The following is a 26,467-nucleotide window of genomic DNA, read 5'->3' on the forward strand; positions in this document are numbered from 1 at the left end:
CTACCCAAGGCAATCTATAGACTTTATGCAATCTCTATCAAATTCCAATAGCATTTTTTTCCACAGAAGTAGAATAATCCTAATTTTTTTTTACAGATTTTATTTATTTATTTGAGAGAGATAGTGCATGAGCAGGGGGAGGGACAGAGGGAGAGGAAAAGGGACAAGCAGACTCCCTGCTGAGCACGCACAGAGCCCAACACAGGGCCCAATCCCAGGACCTCGAGATCATGACCTGAGCCAAAGTCAGACGCTTCACCACCTGAGCCACCCAGGGACCCCAACAATCCTAAAATTTGTATGAAACCACAATAGACCAGGAATAGCCAAAGCAAATCTTGAGAAAGAAGAACAAAGCTGGAATCATCAAGTTTCCTGATATCAAATTATATTACAAAGCTATAATATTCAAAACACTATGGAACTAGCATAAAAACAGACACATAAAACAAGGGAATAAAATAACTCACACATATATGGTCAATTAATTTGTGAGAAAGGAGCCAAGAGTATACAATGGAGAAAAGAGTCTCTTCAATAAATGGTGCTGGGAACACTAGATAGCCATATGCCAAAAAATGATAAAATATGCATCTGTCATAAATAAACATCAACTCAAAATGGATTAAAGACTTGAATTTAAGACCTGAAACCATAAAACTCTTGGAAGAAAACATAGTGGGTAAGATCCTTGACATCTGTCTTGGTGATGATTTTTTGGATTTGACACCAAAAGCAGAGGCAACAAAAGCAAAAATAAAAAAATGGGACCACATCAAACTAAAAAGCTTCTGGGGCGCCTGGGTGGCTCATGCATTTAGCGTCTGCCTTTGGCTCAGGTCCTGATCCCAGGGTCCTGGGATCAAGCCCTGCATCGGGCTCCCTGCTCGGCGGGAGGCCTGCTTCTCCCTCTCCCGCTCCCCCTGCTTGTGTTCCCTCTCTCACTGTGTCTCTCTCTGTCAAATAAATAAATAAATAAATAAATCTTAAAAAAAAAAAAAAAACTAAAAAGCTTCTGTACAGCAAAGGAAACCATCAACAAAATGAAAAGGCAACCTACAGAATGGGAGAAAACAATTGCAAATCATATATAAGGGATTAATATCCAAATATATGTAAAAAAAACTCATAAAACTCAATAGCAAAAAAACAATCTAAAAATGGACAGAGGATCTAAATAGACATTTTTCCAAAGAAACATTTAGATAGCCAACCAAGTACAAGAAAAGGTGTCTGACATCACTAATCAGAGGAATGGAAATCAAAACCATAGTGAGATATCACATCACATCTATTAGAATGGCTAGTATCAAAAAGACAAGAAGTAAATGTTGGCAAAGCTATGGAGAAAAGGAAACCCTTGTGCACTGTTGGTGGGAATGTAAATTGGTGCACCCACTATGGAAAAAAGTGTGAAAGTTCCTCAAAAAAATAAAACTAGAAAGAACCACCATATGATGCAGCAATTTCACTTCTGGGTATTTATCAAAAGAAAATGAAACTACTATCTCAAAAAGGTATCTGCACCTTCATGTTCACTGAAGCATTAGTTACAGTAGTCAAGACATGGGAACATGGATGGGTAAATGCATAAAGAAAATGTGATATGTATTATAAAATACATATTATTCGGCCATAAAAAAGAAATTCCTACTATTTGTGACAAGACTGATTAACCTCAAGAGGATTATACTAAGTGAAAAAAAGCCAGAGAAAGACAAATACTTATGATACCACTTATTTGTGGAATTTTTTAAAAAAACCAAACTTACAGAAAACAGATTGTTATTTTCCAGAGATGGGGGTTGAAGGGTATGCAAAATGGGTGAAATTGGTCAAAAGTACAAATTTCCACTTAGATTAAGCCTAGTGTGCTTATATAATGTACAGTATGGTGGCTACAGTTAACAATACTGTATTGTATATTTGAAAGCTGCTCAGAGAATACCTTTTTTTTAAAAGACAGAATATCTTAAACGCTCTTATCAAAAGAAAAAATATTGTAACTATGTATGGTGATGTATATTAAGTAAATTTACTGTGGTATTCATCTTGCAATATATATATATTAAATTTTAAATTACTGTTACATATCTAAAACTAATACAATGTGATATGTCAATTAAATCTCAATTAAAAATAATTTTTTAAAACGACAGCAAAAGTACAAGCAACAAAAGAAGAAAACCTAAGTTGGACTGCATGAAATTAAAAATTTTTGAGCATTAAAGGCATTAAGGAGGGCACATAATGTGATGAGCACTGGGTGGTATACGCAACTAATGAATCACTGAACACCACATCAAAAACTAATGATGTACTAAATGTTGGCTAATTGAATTTAAATTAAAAAAAAAGAAAGCCTGTAAAAAAAAAAATAAAAAAATAAAGGACACATCAAGAAAAGTGAGAAGAAAATCCACAAAAGCAAATATTTTCTCCCATTCTGTGGTTTGTCTTTTCATAGATCTGATGAAGGTCTAGCATCTAAAATATATAACCAACTATTATAACAATACAATAAAAAGACACATAATTCAATTTAAAGACAGGCAAAGGATTTGGATAAACACTTCTCCAAAGACAATGGGCAATAAATACAAAAAGATGCCTACTTAACATCTTTAGTCAATAGAGAAGTGCAAATCAAAACCAAAATGAGATATCAACTTCATACTCACTAGGATAGTTATAATAAAAAAACTGGAAAATACCAGCCACTGGTGAGGATGTGGAAAGACAAGAATTCTCACCCATTGCTGGTAACAACGTAAAATGGTGCAGCCACTATGAAAAAGCTTAGCAGTTCCTCAAATTGTTAAATACACAGTTATCATATGATCCAGTAACTCTGCTCTTAGGCTTATTCCCAAGTGAACCAAAAACATATGTTCACACATAGATTTGTACATAACTATTCATTACAGCATTATTCATAATAGCCAAAAATTAGAAACCAATTAAATATCTGCCAACTGATAAATGGTTAAATAAATATAGTGTATGCATATGATGACATATTAGTGAGACATAAAAAGGAATAAAATACAACTTGGATGCACCCTGAAAACATGCTAAGTGAAAGAAGCCACACACGGTGTGATTCTGTTTATAGAAATGTCCTCAATGGGCAAATCCATAGAGACAGAAAGATTAATAGATGCCAGGGTGGGGAGAGTATAGAGGTAAACTGCAAGTACATTACTTTTGGGAGTGATAGAAATTTTCTGGAATTAGGTAGTGGTGATTAATGCACAATACTGTGAATGTTAAAACACACTGCATTGTACACATTAAAATGGTGAATTGTATGTTTCATGAGTTTTATCTCAACTTTTAAATGTAAAAAAGTGAAATACAAACAGACATACAAAAGCAGAAAAATTCATTACCAGCAGACAACAAATGTTAAAGAAGTCCTTAAGGAAAAATACTACATTAAAATTTGGATCTATGTAAAGGAATAGCAAGCATCATAAACAGTAACTAAGTATTTTTGCTTATTGTTTAAACATTTTTTTAAAATAATTGACTGTTCAAGTGTAATTACCAGTGTGCTGTGGGGTTTATAATTTTTACAAAAGATGCATGACAACAATAGCATAAAGGCCAGGATGAGAGAAGTGGAAGTATAATATTGTAAGGTTTATATAAGACATGTAAAATGTCATAACATCACTTAAAGATAGAGAATGATAAGATGTGTATTACAGACCACCAAAGCAACACCTAAAATATCAAGACAAAGTGTTATAGCTGATATGCCAAGAAAGGGGAATAAAGTGAAATTATTACAAATACTCAATCCAAAACAAAGATGGAAAAAAGGAACAAAGAACAGACAGGACAATAGAAGCCAATAAGATGACAAAGTAAAACCTAATAAGCACATCTATAGTCATTTTAAATGACCTAAAAACTGCATTTTTTTAAAGATTTTTTTTAATTTATTTATTTGAGAGAGAGAGAGAACAAGCAGGGAGGAGGGGCAGAGGGAGAGAGAGAGAGAAGCAGACTCTCCGCTGAGCAGGGAGCCCGATGTGAGGCTCGATCCCAGGACCCTGAGATCATGACCTGAGCCGAAGGCAGACGCTTAACCAACTGAGCCACCCAGGTGCCCCTAAAAACTGCATTTTAAAGGCAGAGGTAGATTGGATTAATCAATAATAATAAAAAAAAAAGACACAATTACATGCTGCCTGTAAGGAATAGCCACCTTGAATATACAGACACAAATAGATTAAAAGTAAAAGGATGGAAAAAGATATTTTATGCTGACCACAAATCAAAAGAAATCTGGGGTAGATTTCAGGGCAAAAACAATTACCAAGAATAAAGGAAGTAAGTCATTTCATAATGATGAAGGGATCAATGAAATCAAAGGACATAAAATTAAAGTGTATGCACCTAATAACAGTTTCAAAATACGTAATGCAAAAGCTGACAGAATTGGAAGGAGAAAAAGATAAATCCACAATTATAGTTGGAGGTTTATATACCTCTCTCCCAAATGACTGCTAGAACAAGTAGACAGACAATTAGTAAGAATACAGTAAAACAGAACACTATCACCAAAATTGAACTGATTGACATTTATAGAAGACTCCACCAATCAACAGAATATCCATTCTTCTCAAGTGCACAATAACATTTACCAAGACAGACCATACTGTGGACCATAAAACAAGTTTCTACAAATTTAAAAGAATTCATGTTTTGCAGTGGAATTAATTTTTAAGTCAATAACAAAGATTTCTAAAAATTCTCCAAATTTTTAGAAACTAAACAACCTATTTCTAAATAACCCATGGATCAAAAAAGACATCAAAGGAAAATTAGAAAATAATTCGAACTGAATGAAAATACAATATATCAAACTGTGTGGGAGGACAATAAGGTACTACTTAGGAGGAAAGTTAAGACACTAAATTCCAATATTTCTTTTTTTTTTTAAGATTTTATTTATTTACTTTAAAGAGAGAGAAAGGGTGCACACGTGAGCAGGGGGAGGGGCAGAGGGAGAGGGAAAGAAAGAATCCCAAGCAGACTCCACCCTGAGTGCAGAGCCCCCAATGCTGGGCTGGATCCCACGACCCAGAGATCATGATCTGAGCTGAAACCAAGAGTTGGCTGCTCAACCAACTGAGCCACCCAGTAGTCCCATAAATACCAGTATTTCATAAGAAGAAATGTTTCATATCAATGACCTTGGTCTCTTAATTAGAAAGAGAGCAAATTAAACCCAAAGTAAGCATAAACATAATTAATAAAAATAAAAACAGAAATAGATGAAATAGGAAACAGAAAAAGAAAAAAAATCAATGCAAGTAAAATCTGATTTTTTTTTAAAGTAGGCTCTATTTTTTTTAAGTAGGCCCCCAATGTGGAGCCTGAACTCACGACCCTAAGACCAAGAGCCGCATGCTCCACTGACTGAGTCAGCCAGGTGCCTCTAATATCTGACTCTTTAAGAAGTTCATTAAAATTTATAAAAACTGATGTTTAGGGGCACCTGGCTGGCTCAGTCAGTTAGGCGGCTGACTCTTGATTTTGGCTCAGGTCATGGTATTGGGGCCCTAGGATCAAGCCCCAAGTCAGGATCCATGCTCAGTGGGGAGTCTGCTTAAGGATTCTCTCTCTCTCTCTCTCTCTCTCCCCCTCTTCCCCTCCCCCACTCACACTTTCTTTCTCTCTCTAAATAAAACTTTTTTAAAAAACCTGATTTTTAGAAAAAGAATATACAAATTACCAGTATTAGGAATGAGAATGGTGACATCACTACAGACTTTACAAATACTGAAAGGATAATAAGGGAATATTATAAACTCTATGCCAATAAAATTCAACCCAACCTACCCAAGCTCACTCAAAAAGAAAAAGAACTTGAATAACCCTTTATTTATTAAAGAGATGCCCTCAAAAAAAAAAATTGAGGTATGGTGCCTGGCTAGCTCAGCTGGTAGAGCATGAGACTCTCAGGGTTTATGTTCCAACCCCACATTACATGTAGAAATTACTTTAAAAAAATAAAATCTTAAAAAGAAAAAAAAGGGCATCTGGGTGGCTCAGTAGGTTAAGCAGCTGACTCTTGATTTCCGCTCAGGTCATGCTCTCAGAGTCGTGGGATTGAGCCCTGAGTCAGGCTCCACGCTCAGCGGGGAATCTGCTTGAGGATTCTCTCTCTCTCCCTGTCTGCCCCTCCCCCAGCTCGCGTGCGCTCTCTCCCCCTCCCTCTCACTCTCGCTCTAAAATAAATAAATAAATCTTTTTAAAAAAAGAGACCGATGGCCTCACAGGTGAGCATACAATACCAATTCTACTTTCTTCCAACACATTGCAGGGGAATGAATAGTCCCACTTCATCGCATGAGGACAGTATTACCCTGATCCCAAAACCAGAAAACCAGACAGAGACATCAGGAGATAAAACAAATATCCTTCAGTGAACACAGATACAAATATCCTACACAAAGTTTTAGCAAACAGAATTGAACAGTACATTACTGTTATACATTATTATACAAAGATAACACAACATGATCAAAAAGGTTAATTCCAGGAATGCTGATTTAATATTAAAAAAAAATCAATCAATGAGGGGTGCCTGGGTGGCTCAGTCTGTTAAGTGTCAGACTCTTGGTTTCAGCTCAGGTCATAATCTCAGGGTCGTGAGACTGAGTCCCACGTTGGGCTCCAGGCTCAGCATGGAGTCTGCTTGAGATTCTTTCCCCCTCCCTTTGCCCTCCCTTTCTGCTCCTCCCCCTGCTCTCTCTCTAAAATAAATAAATAAAATCTTTTTAAAAATCAATGTAATTGAACTTTTAGAGAAAAAAATTTTGTGACCTCAGATTAGACAAATATTTCCTAGATATGACATCTATATCCATGAAAAAAAAACTGTCTTGACAAACTAGGACTTCAGCAAAATTAAAATTTCTGCTCTTCAAAAGACACTGTTAAGAGAATAAAGACAGACCATAGCTGGGGAGGAAAATCTCAACAAAAAATATATCTGATTAAAGACCTATATTCAGAATATATAAAGAATTGTCAAAATTCAACAGTAAGAAAACAACCTGATTTAAAAAAAAAAAAATAGGTACAAGAGTTGAATAAACCCTTCAACAAAAACAAAACAAAACAAATATATAAGGATGGCAAATATGCTCATAAAGATGCTCAATATCATTAGTTATTAGGGGAATACAAATTAAAACCACAATGAAATATCACTACATGCCTATTAGAATGACTAAAATTAAAAAGATCAATCATACCAAGTGTTGATGAGGATATGGAGAAAAAACACTCTTCCATGCTTCTCTCCAACTACATTCTCTTCCCTCCACCCAGGGGTAATCACCATTCCAAACTTGGTGTGAATTGTTCCTCTGATTTTTGTTATTCCTTTACTTCAATATGTAATATGGTTTCTTTTGCCCCTTTTTGAGCTTTATATAAGTAGAATCATAGTGTATTTATTCCTCCAAGATTTGTTTTTATTCACCATTGTTTTTAATTTACCCATGTCATGCATGAAACTATTTATTCCAATCATTTTCCCTGTTGTAATCTATTCCACAGAATTCTATTCCAATATATATTTACATATACCATAATTTATCCATTGTAGTGTACTCTTTTGAGTGTTTCTAGAATTTTTAAAAGTATCAACAATACTACTATGAACATCCCTACGATTTGTTCACATGTTTCACTTTAAAATGCATTTTACATAATTATTAATACAGAAACACCAGCTTTCTTCAGGATAGTATTTGCCTGGTGAATCTTTTTCAGTCCTTTCAACATTTTGAGGTTCTTACATTTTAGATTAAGTCTCTTGTAAATAGCATTTCACACATTTAACCAATCTATCCTTGTGGTCATTCAACTAGAGAGGTTTTTTTTTAATCCACTTTACATTATTGGGATTACTGACATATTCTTATTTATTTCTACCCTCTTATTTTGTGCTTTCTACTTGTTCTGCTTTAACTGCCTGCCTCCTTTATGTATTAATTTAGATAAACAGAAGAAGGTAAGGTATTTCTACCATTTGGAAATCAGATAACTCTATTTCTAATCTCTAGTGATTACTCCAGAAATTTAAATGATCATATTTGATAATATGAAGTCTAGAGCTAATCACATCTTTATCCTCTTCATGAACAATGCTAAGAGCCTTAGCACTGTCATTACAAACAACTCCTTCTTCACTTACATGTCACTGTTATCAGGATTTTAATTCAACTTTTTCAGACCTTCATACATTATTATTTTTTAAGAAATGTTCATGTAGATTTACCCACAAGTGTGCCATTTTCATAACCATTCCATCCTGCACCAACTTCCTTTAGAGATCATTTGTCTTCTAAGATATTTCCTTTAGCAGTTCCTTTTGCAAGAGTTTGTTGTGTGGAAATTCAAGTTTTGTTTTTTCTGGAAATACCTTTATTTTGTCCTCATCCTGGAAAGACAAACTCAATTCTAGAGATTGTTATTTCTCTCAGCCTTGTAAAGATAACATTCCACTGTCTTCTGGTTTCTATTATTGTGGCTGAAAAGTCAACTGTCATGCCCAGATCTTGGTTTCTAATACAACTCCAATAAAAGGAACCAGGACTCCTTGGAGAAATGGCTGATTCTAAGACAATGCAGTATGTGTACAAGATAATCCAAAAGCATCTTGTAGTACCAGAAAGTAGGTGGCAAAACAAAACAAAACAAAAACATGGTTGTATGGGTTTGGGGAACAGATTTATCTCTGAGCCAACTTCCCACTGTACTGAGGTACCAGATTTTCTCTCCTTTCCCCTTTGCTTCCAGGCTGTGGGGTCATCAGAGATTGGGAGATGTTTCTGAAACAAACACCTGCTCCACTGCCTGTTCTTGGAAGAATTGCATTTTGTCATTTCAGGCCCCTTATTGCTTCCATTACATTAATAAAAATGGAAACAGACACTGGAAAAAATATTTTCAATAAATTTTACCCAGAATTTATGTGTTTGTACTAGGAAGGGTTTCTACCATATGGCCAGAATCAGAAGTCTGTTTGATTCTACTTCTGAACAAGTTACAACTGAACTTGTTACCTCAATAATTCATCTCATCAATTTTTTCTTCCTGTTTCTTCTATACCACACATGAATTTTTAAAGGGCCCCAGGCTGCTATAAGACTCAATGACAATTATGCATATGAATACTATATTTACCATAAACATTCTATTTATTCTGACCACCTGCAATTAGTGATTAATAATAAAATGAAATTTTTAAAGTTCTCCTAAGTATGGAAATAAAAGTACACTTTTGAATAATTTAGAGTCAAAGAAGCATAAGAAACCATAATGGAAAATTTTAAAACACTAGGATTTTTAAAACACAATAACAAGAAAACAAACAACTTAATGAAAAAATGGGCAAAGGCCGAATGGACACTTGATGAAAGAAGACAAATAGATGACCAATAAGCCAATAAAAAAATTATTCATTATCATTAATCATTGGGAGATGCAAAGTAAAACTGCAATGAGATATCACCAGTATCTATCAGAACGGCAAAAAACAAAACCAAAAACAACCTAGACAACACCACATGCTGATGAGGATACAGAGCAACCAGAACTTTTAGACATTACAGAAATACAAAATGGTACTGCCACTCTGTAAAGCAGTTTGGCAGTTTCTTATTAAATTAAATGTACACTTACTATAAAACTCAGAATTTCACTCCTAGGTAGTTATCCAAGTGAAATGAAACCCTATACTCTCATAAAAAACTACATCAAAGTTTATAATGGTTTTATTCATAATCACCACAAACTGAAAACAACTCACACGTCCCTAAATTTGGAAATAAGTATGGTATAGTAGTCATGCAGGGGAACACTACTCAGCCATAAACAGAATAAACTACTGATACACGTACCAATGTTGATAAATCTCAAATGCATTATGTATTATGTATTATATATAAGTGAAAGAAATCAGACTTAAAAGGCTACATACTATGTGATTCCATTTATTTTTTTTAAAGATTTCATTTATTTATTTGACAGAGAGAGACACAGAGAGAGAGGGAACACAAGCAGGGGGAGTGGGAGAGGGAGAAGCAGGCTTCCTGCTGAGCAGGGAGCCCGATGTGGGGCTCGATCCCAGGACTCTGGGATCATGACCTGAGCCGAAGGCAGACGCTTAACGACTGAGCCACCCAGGCATCCCTATGTGATTCCATTTATAGGAAATTCTAGAAAAGGCAAAATTATAGGGACAGAGGTAGGTCAGTGAGTGCCAGGAGCTGGGTTTACATAAAAAGGTTAACCACAAAAGCACAGGAGGATTTTGGTGGGTGATGGGACTGTTCTTTATCTTGATTGTGGTGATAGTTACATGACAGTAATGTTTGCCAATAACAATAGACCTATATACTAGATATGGGTTGAACTGTGTCTCCCAAAAGTTCATATGTTGAAGTCTTAACCCTAAACCTCAATACCTCAACATGTGACCTCACTCAGAAATAGGGTCTTGACAGATGTGGTTACCCTAAAAACAATATTGAGACTTCCAGTTTCAGATACTACATGTAAAGAGCTTATAAGTTGCCATTCCCATACTTAAAAAAAAAGCTGAACAAACTGAAAACCAGCAACCCTTCTTCAATCCATTGGAGACACAGGTAGGAGGGCAAACCATCACCCCAAAATCTACAGAGATATGAAAATCCTGAGAGTTACAGCCAAGATCTGCTTACCTGAAGGAACACTTAAATGGTAACTTTAATGAACTGGTAGAGGTTGAGTATGGACTAGCATGAGATTGAGGAATTCCTGGAGGCCATAGTTCTGGGGAGGGGGGGCTACCATACTATTGAGAGTTTTATCTCTAGGAATCCCACCTGGTTCTCACTGTGAAGAGTCAAGAAAGATCCTCTTGTAGCTCAGGCAGGGGGAGTAGAAACAAACATTAAGAAAAAGTTTAGAGCAGTTTCCATAATAAAGGTCTATACTCACTTTATCAGAACCTTATCTCATCTGGGGTAAGGATATTTCACTGATTCCAAACCTCTCTAGTCTTCTTATTGCCCCTAAGTAATACTAGGGTGGGGGGAGGGGAGACACTAACAAACACAATGAAGGTCATGGCCTAGGAACACAGGTCCACCAGAAGACTGAGACTGAATTATAAGATTATAGATGGTTTCCCTTCCCTGATACTTTACCACCACACTAACAGGGATCTAACATAATAACAGCAGATTACAGGTGAAAGAGTTACAAGACACAGATTCTTTCAAAGGAGGAGTTCTTAGGGAAACCCAAAGACAACAGGGGAGACAAAACAAGGAAACTAGAGGAATTTGAAGCCTTGGCACTTATAGCTACAACAAACATTAAACAAAGCCCAACTCCTAGCTAGTTTAATATAAAAGCTCACACTAAAGGCCTATTTAATTCAGTTACTATTACCTAATACATTGCATCTTGCTCTCAAAGAAAAAAAAAAAATTACAAGGCATGCTCAAAGAAAATCACAGTATGAAGAAATAAAACAAACATCAGAACCAGACTCATATATGACAGATTTTACAATTATCAGACAGGGAGATTAAAATAACTATGATTAATATGTTAAGAAATCTAATGAAAAAGTAGACAACAGGGGTGCCTGAGTGGCTCAGTCGTTAAGCATCTGCCTTCTGCTCAGGTCATGATCTCAAGGTTCTGGGATCGAGCCCCGCATTGGGCTCCCTGCTCCACAGGAAGCCTGCTTCTCCCTCTCCCACTCTCCCTGCTTGTGTTCCCTCTCTTGCTGTATCTCTCTCTCTGTCAAATAAATAAACAAAATCTTTAAAAAGAAAAAAAGAAAAAGTAGACAACATGAAAAATCAGAGAGATTGAAAGTATACAAAAGAATTAAAAGTAAATGCTAGAAGTAAAAAACAATAACATATTTTAAAAGCTTTTGATGGACCTGCTTATAAGTAGGCAGGATATGGCAAGGAAAGAACCAGTGAACTAAAAGAAATGTTGATGGAAACTTCCCAAATTAAAATACTAAGAGAAAAAAAGAATGAAAAAAAAAACCAAAAACCCCAGAACATCCAAGAACTGTGAAAAATTTTAAGAGGTGTAACTGGAATACTAGAAGAAAGACAAAATAGAACAGATGAAATATTTTAAGTAATAATGGCCCAGAATTTTCCAAAATTAACAAGATATACCAAAGCATAGAACAGGAAGCTCAGAGAACACCAAATAGGATAAAAATTTTAAAATCTACACCTAGGCATATCATATCAAACTGCAGAAAAGCAAAAACAAGAGAAAATCTTTAAAGAAGGCAGAGGAAAAAACTAGACAATAATTATAGGGAACTTTTCATTACAAATCCTGTAAGCAAGAAGAGTTTTTGGGTTTTGGGGGGTTTTTTTTAAGATTTTATTTATTTGACACAGAGAGAGAGAGAGCGTGCGCACGCACACAAGCAGGGGGAGCGGCAGGCAGAGGGAGAGGGAGAAGCAGGCTCTCCACTGAGCAAAGAGCAAGAAGAGAGTTTTTAATTAAAACCACAAAAGGCAGAAAAGAGTGAAAACGAAGGAAAAAAGAACCAGGAGAATGAGTAGAAAACAGTACCAAATACACTAGTTATTAAGCCAACAATATAAAAAATAATTTTAAACATCAACTGCCTAAATAAACCAATTAAAAAAGACAGAGATCATCAGACCTGATCAAAAATGAAGACCCAACTACATATTATCTATAAGAAATCCACTTTAAACATAGAGATATATACAGATTAGAAGTATAAGGATAGAGGGGCACCTGGGTGGCTCAGTCATTAAGCATCTGCCTTCGGCTCAGGTCGTGATCCCCGGGTCCTGGGATTGAGCCCCGCATCGGGTTCCCTGCTCCATGGGAAGCCTGCTTCTCCCTCTCCCACTCCCCCTGCTTGTGTTTCCTCCCTCACTGTGTCTCTCTCTGTCAAATAAATAAATAAAATCTTTTTTTAAAAAAGTATAGGGATAGATACAATTTTATTTGTTAATTATACCTCAATAAAGTTGGGGGGAAAAGTAAAAGGATGGAAAAAGATACATCATGCTAACACTAATCAAAAGAAAGCTGGAGTAGCTATATTAATTGCACACAGAGCAGACTTCAGGGCAGGAAAGATCAGGGATAAAGAGAGGAATTACATAATGATAAATGGGTCAATTCTCTAAGAAAACATAACAATTCTCTCTAAGATTTTATTTATTTATTTGAGAGAGAGTAGCACAAGAGGGGGGAGGGTGAGAGGGAGAAGCAGACTACCCGCTGAGCAGGGAGCCCGATAACGGACTCGATCCTGGGACTCCAGGATCATGACCTGAGCCGAAGGCAGTCGCTTAACCAACTGAGCCACCCAGATGCCCCGAAAACATAACGATTCTTTTTTTTTTTTTTTAAAGATTTTATTTATTTATTTGTGAGAGAGAGAATGAGGGACAGAGAACACGAGAGGGAGGAGGGTCAGAGGGAGAAGCAGACTCCCCGCTGAGCAGGGAGCCCGATGTGGGACTCGATCCCGGGACTCCAGGATCATGACCTGAGCCAAAGGCAGTCGCTTAACCGACTGAGCCACCCAGGCGCCCAAACATAACGATTCTTAATATGAATGGACATCATCAGCTATCAAAACTTTTAAGTTATACTACAATAAATAAGAGTGTAATATTGGCATATGAAGACATAGACATAGATCAGGTGATCAAGAGTTGTGTTTACATATCAAAATGTCATACATGACAGGTATGAAATTAATTTGGTGAGAAAAGGTTAGAGTAATTTAATAAATGGTATTTAAAGACCAGTTATCTATGTAGTGGGGAAAAAAAGGATCCCTATTGATACTGTATCAGTCAGAATAAAGTAGGTTATGCTGAAGCTTCCCCAAACCACCCCAGAGACATTAGTGGCTTACAACAAAAATTGATTGCTTGCTCATGTTACATGTCCACTGCATGTCAGCAGGGGGGTTCTGCCCACTACAGTTATTCAGGGAGAGAGAGACTGGTTAGAGACTTCTATTCATAGTTCATTGACCAGAACTAATAACATGGTCCCACCTACTCATAAGAAGGCCAGGAAAAAAATCCTATCCCATGCATGGAAGAGAATTCTTTACTAGGAAGCAGTAATGCCAAGGACTGGATGTCTAGGAAATTCGCTGCCCGTGATGATCATGAACCAAATGACAATAATCCCTTACATTTCTTGGCACATTTTTCCTTTCCAAATTCCACTGGATTATTTTTCATATCCTCTGGGTAGTATGCACTCTCCTTTGCAGACCAATGCTCTAGGTGATAAGCTCCAAAAATTTCACCTTCTCTGGAAAACTAAGAGAGCTAAATTACATCTTCTCCCAAGGACATAGTTCTTATATCCACAGGTACATACTGCACTATCTCCACCGAGTAACCATTTTCCCCTGATAAAGAACATAGATGCTCTGCTAAATGTTTTACATTTATTAACTAAGAATCCTAAGAACAACTTTTTATGACTGGTACTATTATTATTCCAATTTTAAATTAGCACAAGTGAGGTAAATAGAGGTTAAGTAATCTGTTCAGCTAGAAATATGAAATCAGGCAGTCTGGCTCCCGTGCTCCTGTCCCTTCAAGGCCTATTTAAAGTTCCCTTGCAGGTTCTGCTCCTTTCTTGCTACAGCCTCATCATTCCTTTTTTTTTTAGTTAACATATTATTTGTTTCAGGCGTACAGGTCTGTGATTCATCAGTCTTACACAATTCACAGCACTCACCATAGCACATATCCTCCCCAATGTCTATCACCCAGCCACCCCATCCCTCCCACCCCCTTCCACTCCAGCAACCCTCAGTTAACTGTTTCCTGAGATTAAGAGTCTCTTATGGTTTGTCTCCCTCTGGGATTTCATCTTGCTTCATTTTTCCCTCCCCTCCCCCATGATTTTCCATCTTGTTTCTCAAATTCCACATATCATTGAGATCATATGATACTTGTCTTTCTCTGATTGACTTACTTCGCTTAGCATAATACCCTCTAGTTCCATCCCCGTCGTTGCAAATCAGCCTCATCATTCCTAACCAGCACATTCCTTCAACTCTTTGTCTGTGGACCAGTTCCCTCCATCTACCCTCCTGTCTCTTACTAGGCTCTAGTTCTGAACTTACCAAGAGTTACCCAAAAGGAAAAGCAGTCTGGCAGAGCAACCATTTCCCTGAAGGATTAACTGAGCAGTGTCACTTCTGCCTTCCTATCTTCCCTACTCCATATCCCTCTCTCTTGGAGATCCTTACCCACCATTTTAGCCCCAAATGTCTTCCTGGGTAGAAGCAGAAAGATCAGGGGTGCCTGGCTGGCTCAGTCAGTTAAGCGTCCGACTCTTGATTTCAGCTCAGGTCATGATCTCGGGGTTATGAGATTGAGCCCTGCGCCTGGCTCTGTGCTGGGTATGGAGCCTGCTTGGGGTTCTTTCTCTCCCTCTGCCCCTCCACCCCCCTGCTTGCATGTTCTCTCTCTCTCTAAAAAAAAAAAAAAAAGAAAGAAAGAAAAGAAAAGAAAAGAAAAAGATCACCCAGAAAAAAATCAAAATTCATTTTTCATTAAAGATGCCTTCTTGAAGCCTCCTGAAGAACAGAATGACTGTCCGTGCCCATGGGCTGAAGGAAGCTACAAGAAAGTATGGAGAACAGGACGAAAGAAAAGGGTGAGGGATATGAGGATGAGGAAGGGGAAAAGGAATTAAGATCTACTGACAACTTGTGGTAGGTGCTATGGACTGAACTGTGTTCCTACCCCCAATTTGTATCTTGAAGCCCAAACTCCAATGTGATGGTATTTTGAGACATGATCTTTGGGAGATAATTAGGTTTAAATAAGATCATTAGAATAAGGCCCTCATGGTGGGATCAACGCCCTTATTAAGAGATGCCAGACAGTGCTCTCTCTCTCTCTCTCTGTCTGCGATATGAGGACACAGCAAGAAAAAGGCAGTCTATAAGTCAGGAGGAAAGCCCTTAGTAGAATCTGACCATGCTAGTACCCTGATCTCAGACTTTCAAGCTCCAGAACTGTAAGACAATAAATGTCCGTTTTTTTAAGCCACCTAGTCTATGGTATTTTGTTATGACAGCAAGATTTATATTTATATTTTATATTACCTCATTTAATTTCCCAGTAACTATATTTGCTTTATAAATGTCTATACTAAGATTCAACTGTCCCATGACTAGAAAGCCACTGCTTTTACACTGACTATGCCTACTCCTAAGGAGGACAGGAAATCTACATCTTGGCTCTGAAACCAACTCTGTCAGTAACTAAACACTTCCCTTGGATGAGTCCCTAATTTTTTTAAGCTCAAATTTACTCGACATTAAGATACCTAAGCAAGGGGCACCTGGGTGGATCAGTCGTTTAAGCGTTGCCTTTGGCTCAGGTCATGATCCCAGGGTCCTGGGTTTGAGTCCCACATCAGGCTCTCTGCTCAGTGGGGAGCCTGCTTTTCCCTCTGCCTGCTGCTCCCCCTGCTTGTGCTCTCCCTCTCACTCTCTATCAAATAAATAAAATCTTAAAAAAAAAAAAAAAGATACCTAAGCAAGATACTCTCTAAAGTGCTTTGGCTGGGGCGCCTGGGTGGCTCAGTTGGTTGAGCGACCGCCTTCAGCTCAGGTCATGATCCTGGAGTCCCGGGATCGTGTCCCACATTGGGCTCCCTGCTCAGCAGAGAGTCTGCTTCTCCCTCTGACTCTCCCCCCTCTCATGTGCTCTCTCTCTCTCTCTCATTCTCTCTCTCAAATAAATAAATAAAATCTTTAAAAAAAAAATAAAGTGCTTTGGCTGCATGAAGATTATTCAAAATGCATGAAAGGGGGAAAATACAGAGATTATTTAGAACACAAGAGGGTTTTATCTTCCTGCTCCTAAAAAGATATCATTGTGCCATCATATTAATAAAAAAGCAGAATAATGTCAAAATAACCTATTCTGACTCCATGTCTCGGCAAATCACTTGAGGGAAAGAGGTTTCATGTGCCATTACTGGATATACTAATATGGTCACTGGACTCAGCTGGCCACTAACTTAATAGAAGTTAGTTAGTAGAGAACAGCAAATATTTAGAAGCTCAGTCACCAGGATCCTTGCCTTTACGAAGATAAAAGATTCCAACCCTAATCATCCTTCTACAATTCTGAACTTAAACTGGACTAGGGGGCAATGCTAGTTACTACTTCTAAATTACAGCAAGATCCGTTTAGTGTTATAGAGAACAATTTAATTTTCAAGTACATACTGGGTTCTAACAACTATAATGGCAAATACCACTTATTTCAGAAATCTGCAAAGTACAAAGAAAAAGACTCTAATTCTAACACAAACTAATTTATGACACCTTTCACAAACACGTAAACCACAGAGACACTGCACCACATTCAGCATCCCTGCTATACTGAGGAAACTTCAAATATATGTAAATGTAAGCCAAAACTCTTAGAAAATCTCCACATTAAAAAAAGAAAAGTAGTGCTCGCTTTGGCAGCACATAGACTAAAATTGGAACGATACAGAGAAAATTAGCATGGCCCCGTGTGCAGGGATGACATGCAAACCCGTGAAGCATTCCATATTTTAAATAAATACATAAATAATAAAAATAAAAATAAAAAAGAAAGGTATCTGCAAAGTAGTATAAATAGGGAAATAGCTAAAGGGAACTCAATTATGATTTCCCATTGAAAGTAACTGTAAGGTACTTATGGCAGATTTTGCATGTCATCATAACCTATTGAAAAAGTATTTTAAAATATTGTTTCACGTACTATTGCCACGATGCCAGGGATTTCCCTCAAAAGAATCTGGTAGAAATGGAAGGGGGTGGGAGGAATATAGGAATGGAAACATGATAGTTCATGAATTGATAACTGTTGAAGCTGAGTAAGGGGCCTATGGGGGTACATTATCCTATTCTTCCTAATTCCATATAGGTTTGACATTTTATCCGCAAGAAAAGTTAGAATTATTATACACTCTTGATGAACAAATTTAATCTTCATACCCTAAAAGCAAAGAAAAACTAGTACCTTCCAATCTTTGAATTTTTGCTTTCACAGAAATAACAGCTTCAAAGGGTGAAACTCTCAGCTCAAAACATGTTCCAGTCAATGTTTCAATGAAGAGCTCCATGGTATCATAGAAAGGAAGTTTGTAGTAAAATAGTCCCACGTTATCTTCATTGAAGAATGGAGGATCTTTTCTGTTATCCATTACTTTGACTTTTCTAATTCCTCTGGAATATGTTGTAGGCAACTGTATTCCAGTTCTAGCCAAATCAGCTTTGAACATTGGTAATATATATCGTTGTTCATGTTTTGAGTTTTGTACCTAAAAAAACAAGAATAATTTTTTTAACAAGACTATCTGGAAGTCTTATTCTGCCATAAAGACTTTCTGAATAACTCTGGCCCACATCAATCTGCCAGAGAGCCCCAGAATTCTTTTTAGTACTTAATTTGTCTAATCCTCTATCTTTCAAGTTTATCTCCAAAACCACTCTCCCAATCAGACTCTAAGATTATTAAGAACAGGTATATTTACAATACTTTCCTGTATCTTACTAGAGCTCAGCACATTTACTTATAGTACATACTTGACAAATATATTTTTGTTAATGACATTTAAACCAATGAACTCCACAGAGAGACATGTATTTGCAAGATTTTGAAAATTTTATGCATATCCTTTACTAATCCATGTAAATTGTTTTCTAATCCATATAAAATATAACTTTATAACCACTGTACATCTAAATCACTCTGAATAAAAGAACACCAACCATGTTGATAGGTTCCTTAAAAATAGGAAACTCACTAAATAATCAATAAGCATTCCAGAGTTATCTATCAGTACAGCACTAAAATGACATCAATATTGGTAACAGACATTAGACATAATCTCTACACACAAACATGCAATGACTAATGAATATGAGAGGTAAACACAACAGACAGAAGTCCTAAGATAAATTACAAATGTATAATTAGGAGAATAGGGACAACCAAATTGATAAATTGCTATTAATCAGTGAAAACTCTGTAAAGGGAATGTCTTGAACTTAAACTAGGACAGGTGATACACATCTTCTTGGAGGGGTAGGTATATCTTTACAATAGTTTTATTAAAATATAATTTACATACCATAAAATTCACCTATTTAAAGTCTAAAATTGACTGGTTTTCATTATGTTCACAGAATTGTACAACCATCACAATCATCTTTAGAACATTTTCATCACCCCAAAAAGGAACCCCATACTCTATAATCATCACTCCCAAATTCTCCCTTTCCCTCTCAGCCCTAGGCACTCCCTAATCTACTTTCTGTCATTTTGCCTATTCTGGTCATTTCACATAATCATACAATATGTAATCTTTTGTGAATGGCTTCTTTCACTTACAACATTTTCAAAGTTCATCCATGATTCTAAGATGTATCAGTATTTCATTCTTATTGCTGAATAATAATCCATTGTATGGCTATACCACTTGTTTATGCAGCCATCAGTTGATGGGTGTGTTGGGTTGTTTCCAATTTGGGGTTATTATGAATAATGCTATGAGAACATTTGATTACAGGTTTTTGTGTGGACATGTTTTCCTTTCTCTTCCATAGATACCTAGGATTGGAATTATTGGGTTAGGTGGTAACTCCATATTTAGCAATTTGTGTTACCACCAACTGTTTTCAGAAGTGGTCTGAACCATCTTACATTTCCACCAACAATGAAAAGAGGGTGATGATTTCTCCACATCCTTGCCAATAATTTTTATTACCTTTTTTGATTAAAGCCATCCTAGAGAGTGTGAAGTAGTATTTTACTGTGGTTGTAATTTTCTTTCCCTAAAGACTAATGATGTTGAGCATCTTCTTAGGTGCTTACTGTCTGGCTATTTGTATATCTTCTTTACAGAAATATCAATTCGGAAAAATACATTCATATCCTTTGTCTATTTTTACTTTGGTTGTCTTATTACTGAGTTATAAAAGGGATTTTTAATGTTTTTTAGATACAAGCCTCTTAAAGATATGATTCACAAATATTTTCTCCAGTTTTATGGGTTGCCTTTTAACTTTCTTGACAGTGTTCTTCAAAGTACAAAAGTGTATTTTAATGACCTCCAATATGGCTGTTTTTCTTTTGTTGCTTGTGCTTTTGGCAACACATTTTAAAAGCTTGACCTAATCCAAAGTAATAAAGATTTACTTGCATATATTTTTTCTTTTTTTTAATTTTATTATGTTATGTTAGTCACCATACAATACCTCATTGGTTTTTGATGTGGTGGCCCACGATCCATTGTTTTCGTATAACACCCAGTGCTCCATGCAGTACGTGCCCTCCTTAATACCCATCACCGGGCTAACCAATCCCCCCTCCCCCTCCCCTCTAAAACCCTGTTTCCTTCTCAGAGTCCATAGTCTCTCATGGTTCATCTCTCCCTCCAATTCCCCCCCCCATTTTTCCCTCCCTTCTCCTAATGTCCTCCATGTTATTCCTTATGTTCCACAAATAAGTGAAACCATATGATAATTGACTTTCTCTGCTTGACTTATTTCACTTAGCATAATCTCCAGTCCCATCCATGTTGATGTAAAAGCTGGGTATTCATCTTTTCTGATTACTGAGTAATATTCCATTGTATATATGGACCACATCTTCTTTATCCATTCACCTGTTGAAGGGCATCTCGGCTCTTTCCACAGTTTGGCTATTGCGGACATTGCTGCTATGAACATTGGGGTGCATATGGCCCTTCTTTTCACTACATCTGTGTCTTTGGGGTAAATACCCAGCAGTGCAATTGCTGGGTCACAGGGTAGCTCTATTTTTAAATTTTTGAGGAACCTCCTCACTGTTTTCCAAAGTGGCTGTACCAACTTGCATTCCCACCAACAGTGTAAGAGGGTTCCGCTTTCTCCACAACCTCTCCAACATTTGTTGTTTCTTTCCCTGTCCATTTTGGCCATTCTAACTGGTGTAAGGTGGTATCTCAGTGTGGTTTTGATTTGGATTTCCCTGACGGCTAATGATGATGAACATTTTTTCATGTGTCTGTTAGCCATTTGTATGTCTTCTTCAGAGAAGTGTCTGTTCATATCTTCTGCCCACTTTTTGACTTGATTATTTGTTTTTTGGGTGTTGAGTTTGAGAAGTTCTTTATAGATTTTGGATACCAGCCCTTTATCTGTAGTGTCATTTGTAAATATCTTCTCCCATTCTGTGGGTTGCCTCTTTGTTTTGTTGACTGTTTCCTTTGCTGTGCAGAAGCTTTTTATCTTGATGAAGTCCCAAAAGTTCATTTTTGCTTTTGTTTCACTAGCTTTTGGAGATGTATCTTGAAAGAAGTTGCTGTGGGCGATGTCAAAGAGGTTACTGCCTATGTTCTCTTCTAAGATTTTGATGGATTCCTGTCTCACATTGAGGTCTTTCATCCACTTTGAGTTTATCTTTGTGAATGGTGTTAGAGAAATTACTTGCATATATTTTTCTAAGAATTGTATAGTTTTAGCCTTATATGTAGGTCTATCCATTTTGAATTTATGTTTGTGGATGGTGTGAAAGAAGGGTCCAGCTTTATACTTTTGCAAGTAAAAAGCAATTGTCCAAGCAGCATTTGTTGGAAAAACTATTCTATTCCCATTGAATTGTCTTGGCACCCTTGTCAAAAACCAATTGACCATGAATATGAGGGTTTAATTCCAGTCCCTCAATTCTATTACACTGATCTACATATCTATCCTTATAACAGTACCACATTGTCTTTTTACCTTTGCAGTAAGTTTTGAAATCAGAAAGTGTGAGTTCTCTAATTTGTTCTTCCCTTTCATGATTCTTGGTTATTCTGAGTGCTTTGAATTTCCATATGAGTTTTAGGATCAGATTGTCTATTTTGCAAAAACACCAGTTGGACTTTTGAATAAAAATTGTGTTGAGTATGCAGATTAATTTGGAGAATATTACCATCTTGACAATATTGTTTTATAATCCATGAACATGCAATGTCCTTCAGTTTATTTAAAACTTCTTAAATTGGCTTTCAACAATGTTTTATAGTTTTCAGAGTACAAGTTTTGCTTTAAAAAAAAGTATTCCAAAACTAATGATGTAATGTATGGGGATTAACATAACAATAAAAAATTTAAAAAAAAATAAAAAATAAAAAAAAGTATTCCTAAGAATTATATTCTTTTTGATGCTACTATAAATGAAATTATTGTGTCCTATTCAATTTGTTCATTGCTAGTGTAGAGAAATACAATTGATCTTAATATATTGATCTTGTACACTGCAACCCTGCAGAATTCATCTATTAGTTCTAATAGTTTTTCAGTGGATTCCTTAGGATTTTCTTCATCAAAGATCATGTCATCTGCAAATGGAGATTTTTACTTCTTCATATCCAATCTTCAACATTCCAATAAGATGCTCTTTATTTCCTTCTCTTACCTAATTACCCTGCCTAAATCTCCAATACAAGGTTGAGTATTGGTGGTGGGAGCAGACCTTCTTGTCTTATTCCTGACTGTAGAGGAAAAGCATTCAGTCTTTCACCCTAAGGTACTGATTTTGGCTGTGGGGTTTTCATACATAAATCTATATTGCATTGAGGGCATTCCCTTCTACTCCTACTTTAAGTGTCTTTTTTTTTTCAAATCATGAAGGGTATTGGATTTTGTCAGATGCTTTTCTGTCTAGTGTCTATTGGGATGATTATGTGGTTTTTGTCTCTTATTCTATTAATATGGTGTTTAAAAGAACACTGATGGGGGGCGCCTGGGTGGCTCAGTCAGTTAAATATCCGACTCTTCATTTCCGCTTAGGTCTTGATCTCAGGTTGGGCTCCCCACTCAGCAGGGAGTCTGCTTGAGATTCTCTCTCTCCTCTCCCTCTACCCCTCCCCACCCCCGTGTGCTTGCTCTCTAAATAAATAAATCTTAAAAAAAAAGATTCTGATATGTTGAACCAACCTTGCATTCCTGAGATAAATATCATTTGTATATGGTTTATAATCCTTATATATGTTGCTAGATTTGGTTAGTATTTTTTGAGGATTTTTGTATCTATATCCATAGGATATACTGATCTAGTTTTATTTATATATCTTTGTCTGGTTTTGGTATCAAGGTAATATGGGTCTCACAGAATACACTGGGAACAAAATTTACAGAGTTCCCATATACTCCCTGCCCCCACACATGTACAACCTCCCCATCAACATCCTACACCAGAGCAGTGTATTTGTTACAACTGAAGAAACTGCACTGATACCTCATTATCATGCAACACCCATAATTTACATTATAGTTTAATCTTGGTGTTGTATATTTTACTGGTTTTCATAAACGTGACCACCATTACACTATCACACAGAATACTTTCCCTGCCCTAAAAATCCTTTGTAGTTCACCAATTCATCCACCCTTCCCTCCCAAATCCCTGGCAATCACTGATATTTTTACCATCCCCACAGTTCTGCCTTTTCCAGAATATCATATAGTTGCAATCATATAGTATGTAGCCTTTTCAGATTGGCTTCCTTCATTTAGTAATATGCATTTAAGTTCCCTCCATGTCTTTTCAAGGATTGATAGCTCATTTCTTTATGACATTGAATAATATTCTATTGTATAAATGTTCCACAGTTTATCCATTCACCTACTGAAGGACATATCTTGCTTGCTTCCAAGTTTGGGCAATCATGAATATAACTGCTATAAACATCTGTGTGCAGGTTTTTGTGTGGCCATGTTTTTAACACACTTGGGGAAATGCTAATGAGTGTGACTGCTGGATCTTACAATGTGTTTAGTTTTATTACAAACTGCCAAAGTGTCTCCTAAGTGGCTGTACCATTTTGCGTTCACACCAGCAATGAATAAGAGTTCTTATTGCTCCACATCCTTGTCAGCATTTGATTTTGTCAGTGTTCTGGATTTTGGCCATTTTAGTAGGTGTGTAGTGGTAACTCAGTGTATTAGTTTGCATTTGCCTAATGACATATGGTATGGTAACATAGCTATCTTTTTAAAAGGTAGAACTGAGCATGTTATTTCTTAGCTCCAGGCCCTATGATGGCTTCCACAGAAGAGAATGCCTATAGAATAAAATCACAGAATTAAATTCACTCCCTACAGAATAAAATTCAGACTCCTGAGAAAGGCCCTGAGGTCATGCATCTCACCTTCCAGCCTCATTTTATTTATACACATACATCATCCCACCCTGCAACACCTCTGGTACATCTGTCTTCTAATCGTTTGCACCTGCAGCTTCAGAATACATCAGCTTCTATCTCATTTCTCCTGTGTGACTCTACCCACTGCCATCCCCACACTTGGCTACCTAACAAGCAACCTAATCGTCTTTCAAGACTCAGCTCAAATAGCAACTACTCCACAAAGCCTTTTATGGTGACTCTCCTTTGTCCCCTGACCTCCATCATATATTACAATTACATTACAATCAATTTCACTTTTACGTGACTTTCTTATTCTCCTAAATAAACTGTAAGCTACTTAAGAGGGAAACCACATCTGATTTTCTGCCCTATCACCTACCACAGTGTTTTGTGTATACTGGTACTCATTAAAGGTTTGCTCAATGAAAGAGTAAATAAATATTCACTCTTTTAATTGATCCTTGGAACAAGCCTGTGAGAAACATATATGGTACTACCCTTGTCTTAAGAAATGAAAAAATATTTGGTCATGCTCTAAAAGTTTATTTGTACAAATACTGCTTTTCCATGAGAATCATGCTATGACTCACTCCAAAGTAAGTCCACCAAAGTCTGTCCAACTCATAACATACATGCACATACATGGATTTCTGCTACAGTGTGAATTTTTATAACACCAACTGGAAGTAGAATTAATTAGGGAACCTGAATTGCACTGTAAAGACTGCTAATGGTCCTACAGAGATGGCACTGCAAGAAGAAAAGCTGGTGCTGGCAGCACAGCTGCTTTGAGTGCTATAATACTATTTATCAAAACAATGAGAAATAAATATAACAATACAAAGTACTATGCTAATAATACCACCGGTGATAGTGGTAAAAGGCCACAACTCTTAAATATAAGCCAAATAAATGGCTGTCTTGCTCGGGTTTTGTTTTTTATATCTTTAAAACACTGAAATGCCTGTAGGAAAGATGAATTTTTATGAAGCTAATCCCTAACTTCTTTTTCCCCCTCACTGAAACAACTGCTTTTATAATATGATTTTGGGTAACATGTGGATTCTTAAGAACACACCTATCATGCTCCATCAAATAAGAATGTACTAAAGAATTATCAGTGTGTTTCCCCAAAGCCAACAGCACTCCCACCTACATAGTAGCAGCTCTAGCAAGGGAAGTCAGGGGTCCGGAATGCTGAAAAAAGGCATGGGTGACCAGTGCCTGCCCAAGGAATTTAGAGACAGAAGATATAAGGAGCATTCCCTTCACCACAGTACTCTTCCACAACAATACCCCGAATATAATAAACAAGTGGAGACGGGAGAAGGTAACAGACAGATTTGGAAGTCCTTCAACCATAATGAGAATGGATAAAGCAACCATGGGCCAAAAGAAAAATAGCAACTGAGTGCAGCACTAAATTGCACTGGAACACCCACCAAAAGTTTAGCAACTAATCAATGGAGTAATCTCCAAAATCCAGAAAGGAGCAAGGTTGGTAACCAAATTCAAAACTGAAATGTATGCCTCTAAAAAATAGTTACACTTCTCCTCAGTAGAAAACACAGTAAGAGAGAACAAAATGAGGCTGTGAAACCTGTTAAGCCAGACTGCAGGACTAGATGATGGCAGAGGAGCAAATGAAAGTTCCAGCAGGTCAAAGACCTAGTCAGTATTAACACCGGGGCCCACTGACAGCTTCTGAAAGTGGTGTGTGGTCATTCTCCACTAAGCATATTATGGAACCCTATGATGTTGGAAAATGAGGGGCAATGAAGACTCAAAAACAGGATGGGAAATGTTGCAAGAACATCAACAGCTAAATTATACAAAAGCAAGAGCAAAAAAAGACAGGTAGAGCAAAAAAATACTTCCAGAATTTTTACTAATTTAAAAAACATACTTAGCTATTAAGAGTAATGGCATCAAAAAACATTCCTAAATCAATACCCAAAAACACTACTTTCTTCTGAAAAAGTTCTAAAAATACACAACCAAAGACGGGAGAGAAGTTAAAGATGGGTAAGGCAATAATGGCGCTAAATAAGTAGTATCACTAGGAATCGACTTTATCCTGTTGTAAAGAATATTAGCCACATAGGGCAGTTATCTTTTAAACTTTTCCCCCAATATGAAGAGATCCAGAACGTTACGCAACCATTAAAAACACTGCCTTTTAATGAACTGT

The 26,467-nt window shown here is 36.7% G+C and overlaps 1 protein-coding gene and 1 non-coding gene across 7 annotated transcripts in view; one reads left to right on the forward strand and one right to left on the reverse strand.

The window, feature by feature from the left end:
* The window catches only part of ZFAND4 (zinc finger AN1-type containing 4), an 83,714-nt gene that overhangs the window by 56,878 nt on the left and 369 nt on the right, over window positions 1–26,467 (reverse strand). For 3 of the 6 annotated variants that reach the window (XM_036119929.2, XM_078077440.1, XM_078077441.1), the window contains exon 2: window positions 18,120–18,420. In XM_036119929.2, the coding sequence (XP_035975822.1) occupies window positions 18,120–18,381 (262 nt within the window). In that variant the 5' untranslated portion in view covers window positions 18,382–18,420. Of the gene's footprint in view, window positions 1–12,831; window positions 12,984–18,119; window positions 18,421–26,467 lie in introns of those variants that run through there. The other 3 variants (XM_078077443.1, XM_078077442.1, XM_036119931.2) reach the window with 2 other exon arrangements.
* On the forward strand, window positions 17,563–17,670 carry LOC118553072 (U6 spliceosomal RNA). The gene has a single exon (XR_004925815.2). It is a non-coding gene; the product is annotated as a U6 spliceosomal RNA (small nuclear RNA).

The sequence above is a fragment of the Halichoerus grypus genome, chromosome 7 (genome assembly GCF_964656455.1).
Source record: "Halichoerus grypus chromosome 7, mHalGry1.hap1.1, whole genome shotgun sequence".
NCBI classification, from domain to species: Eukaryota; Metazoa; Chordata; class Mammalia; order Carnivora; family Phocidae; genus Halichoerus; species Halichoerus grypus.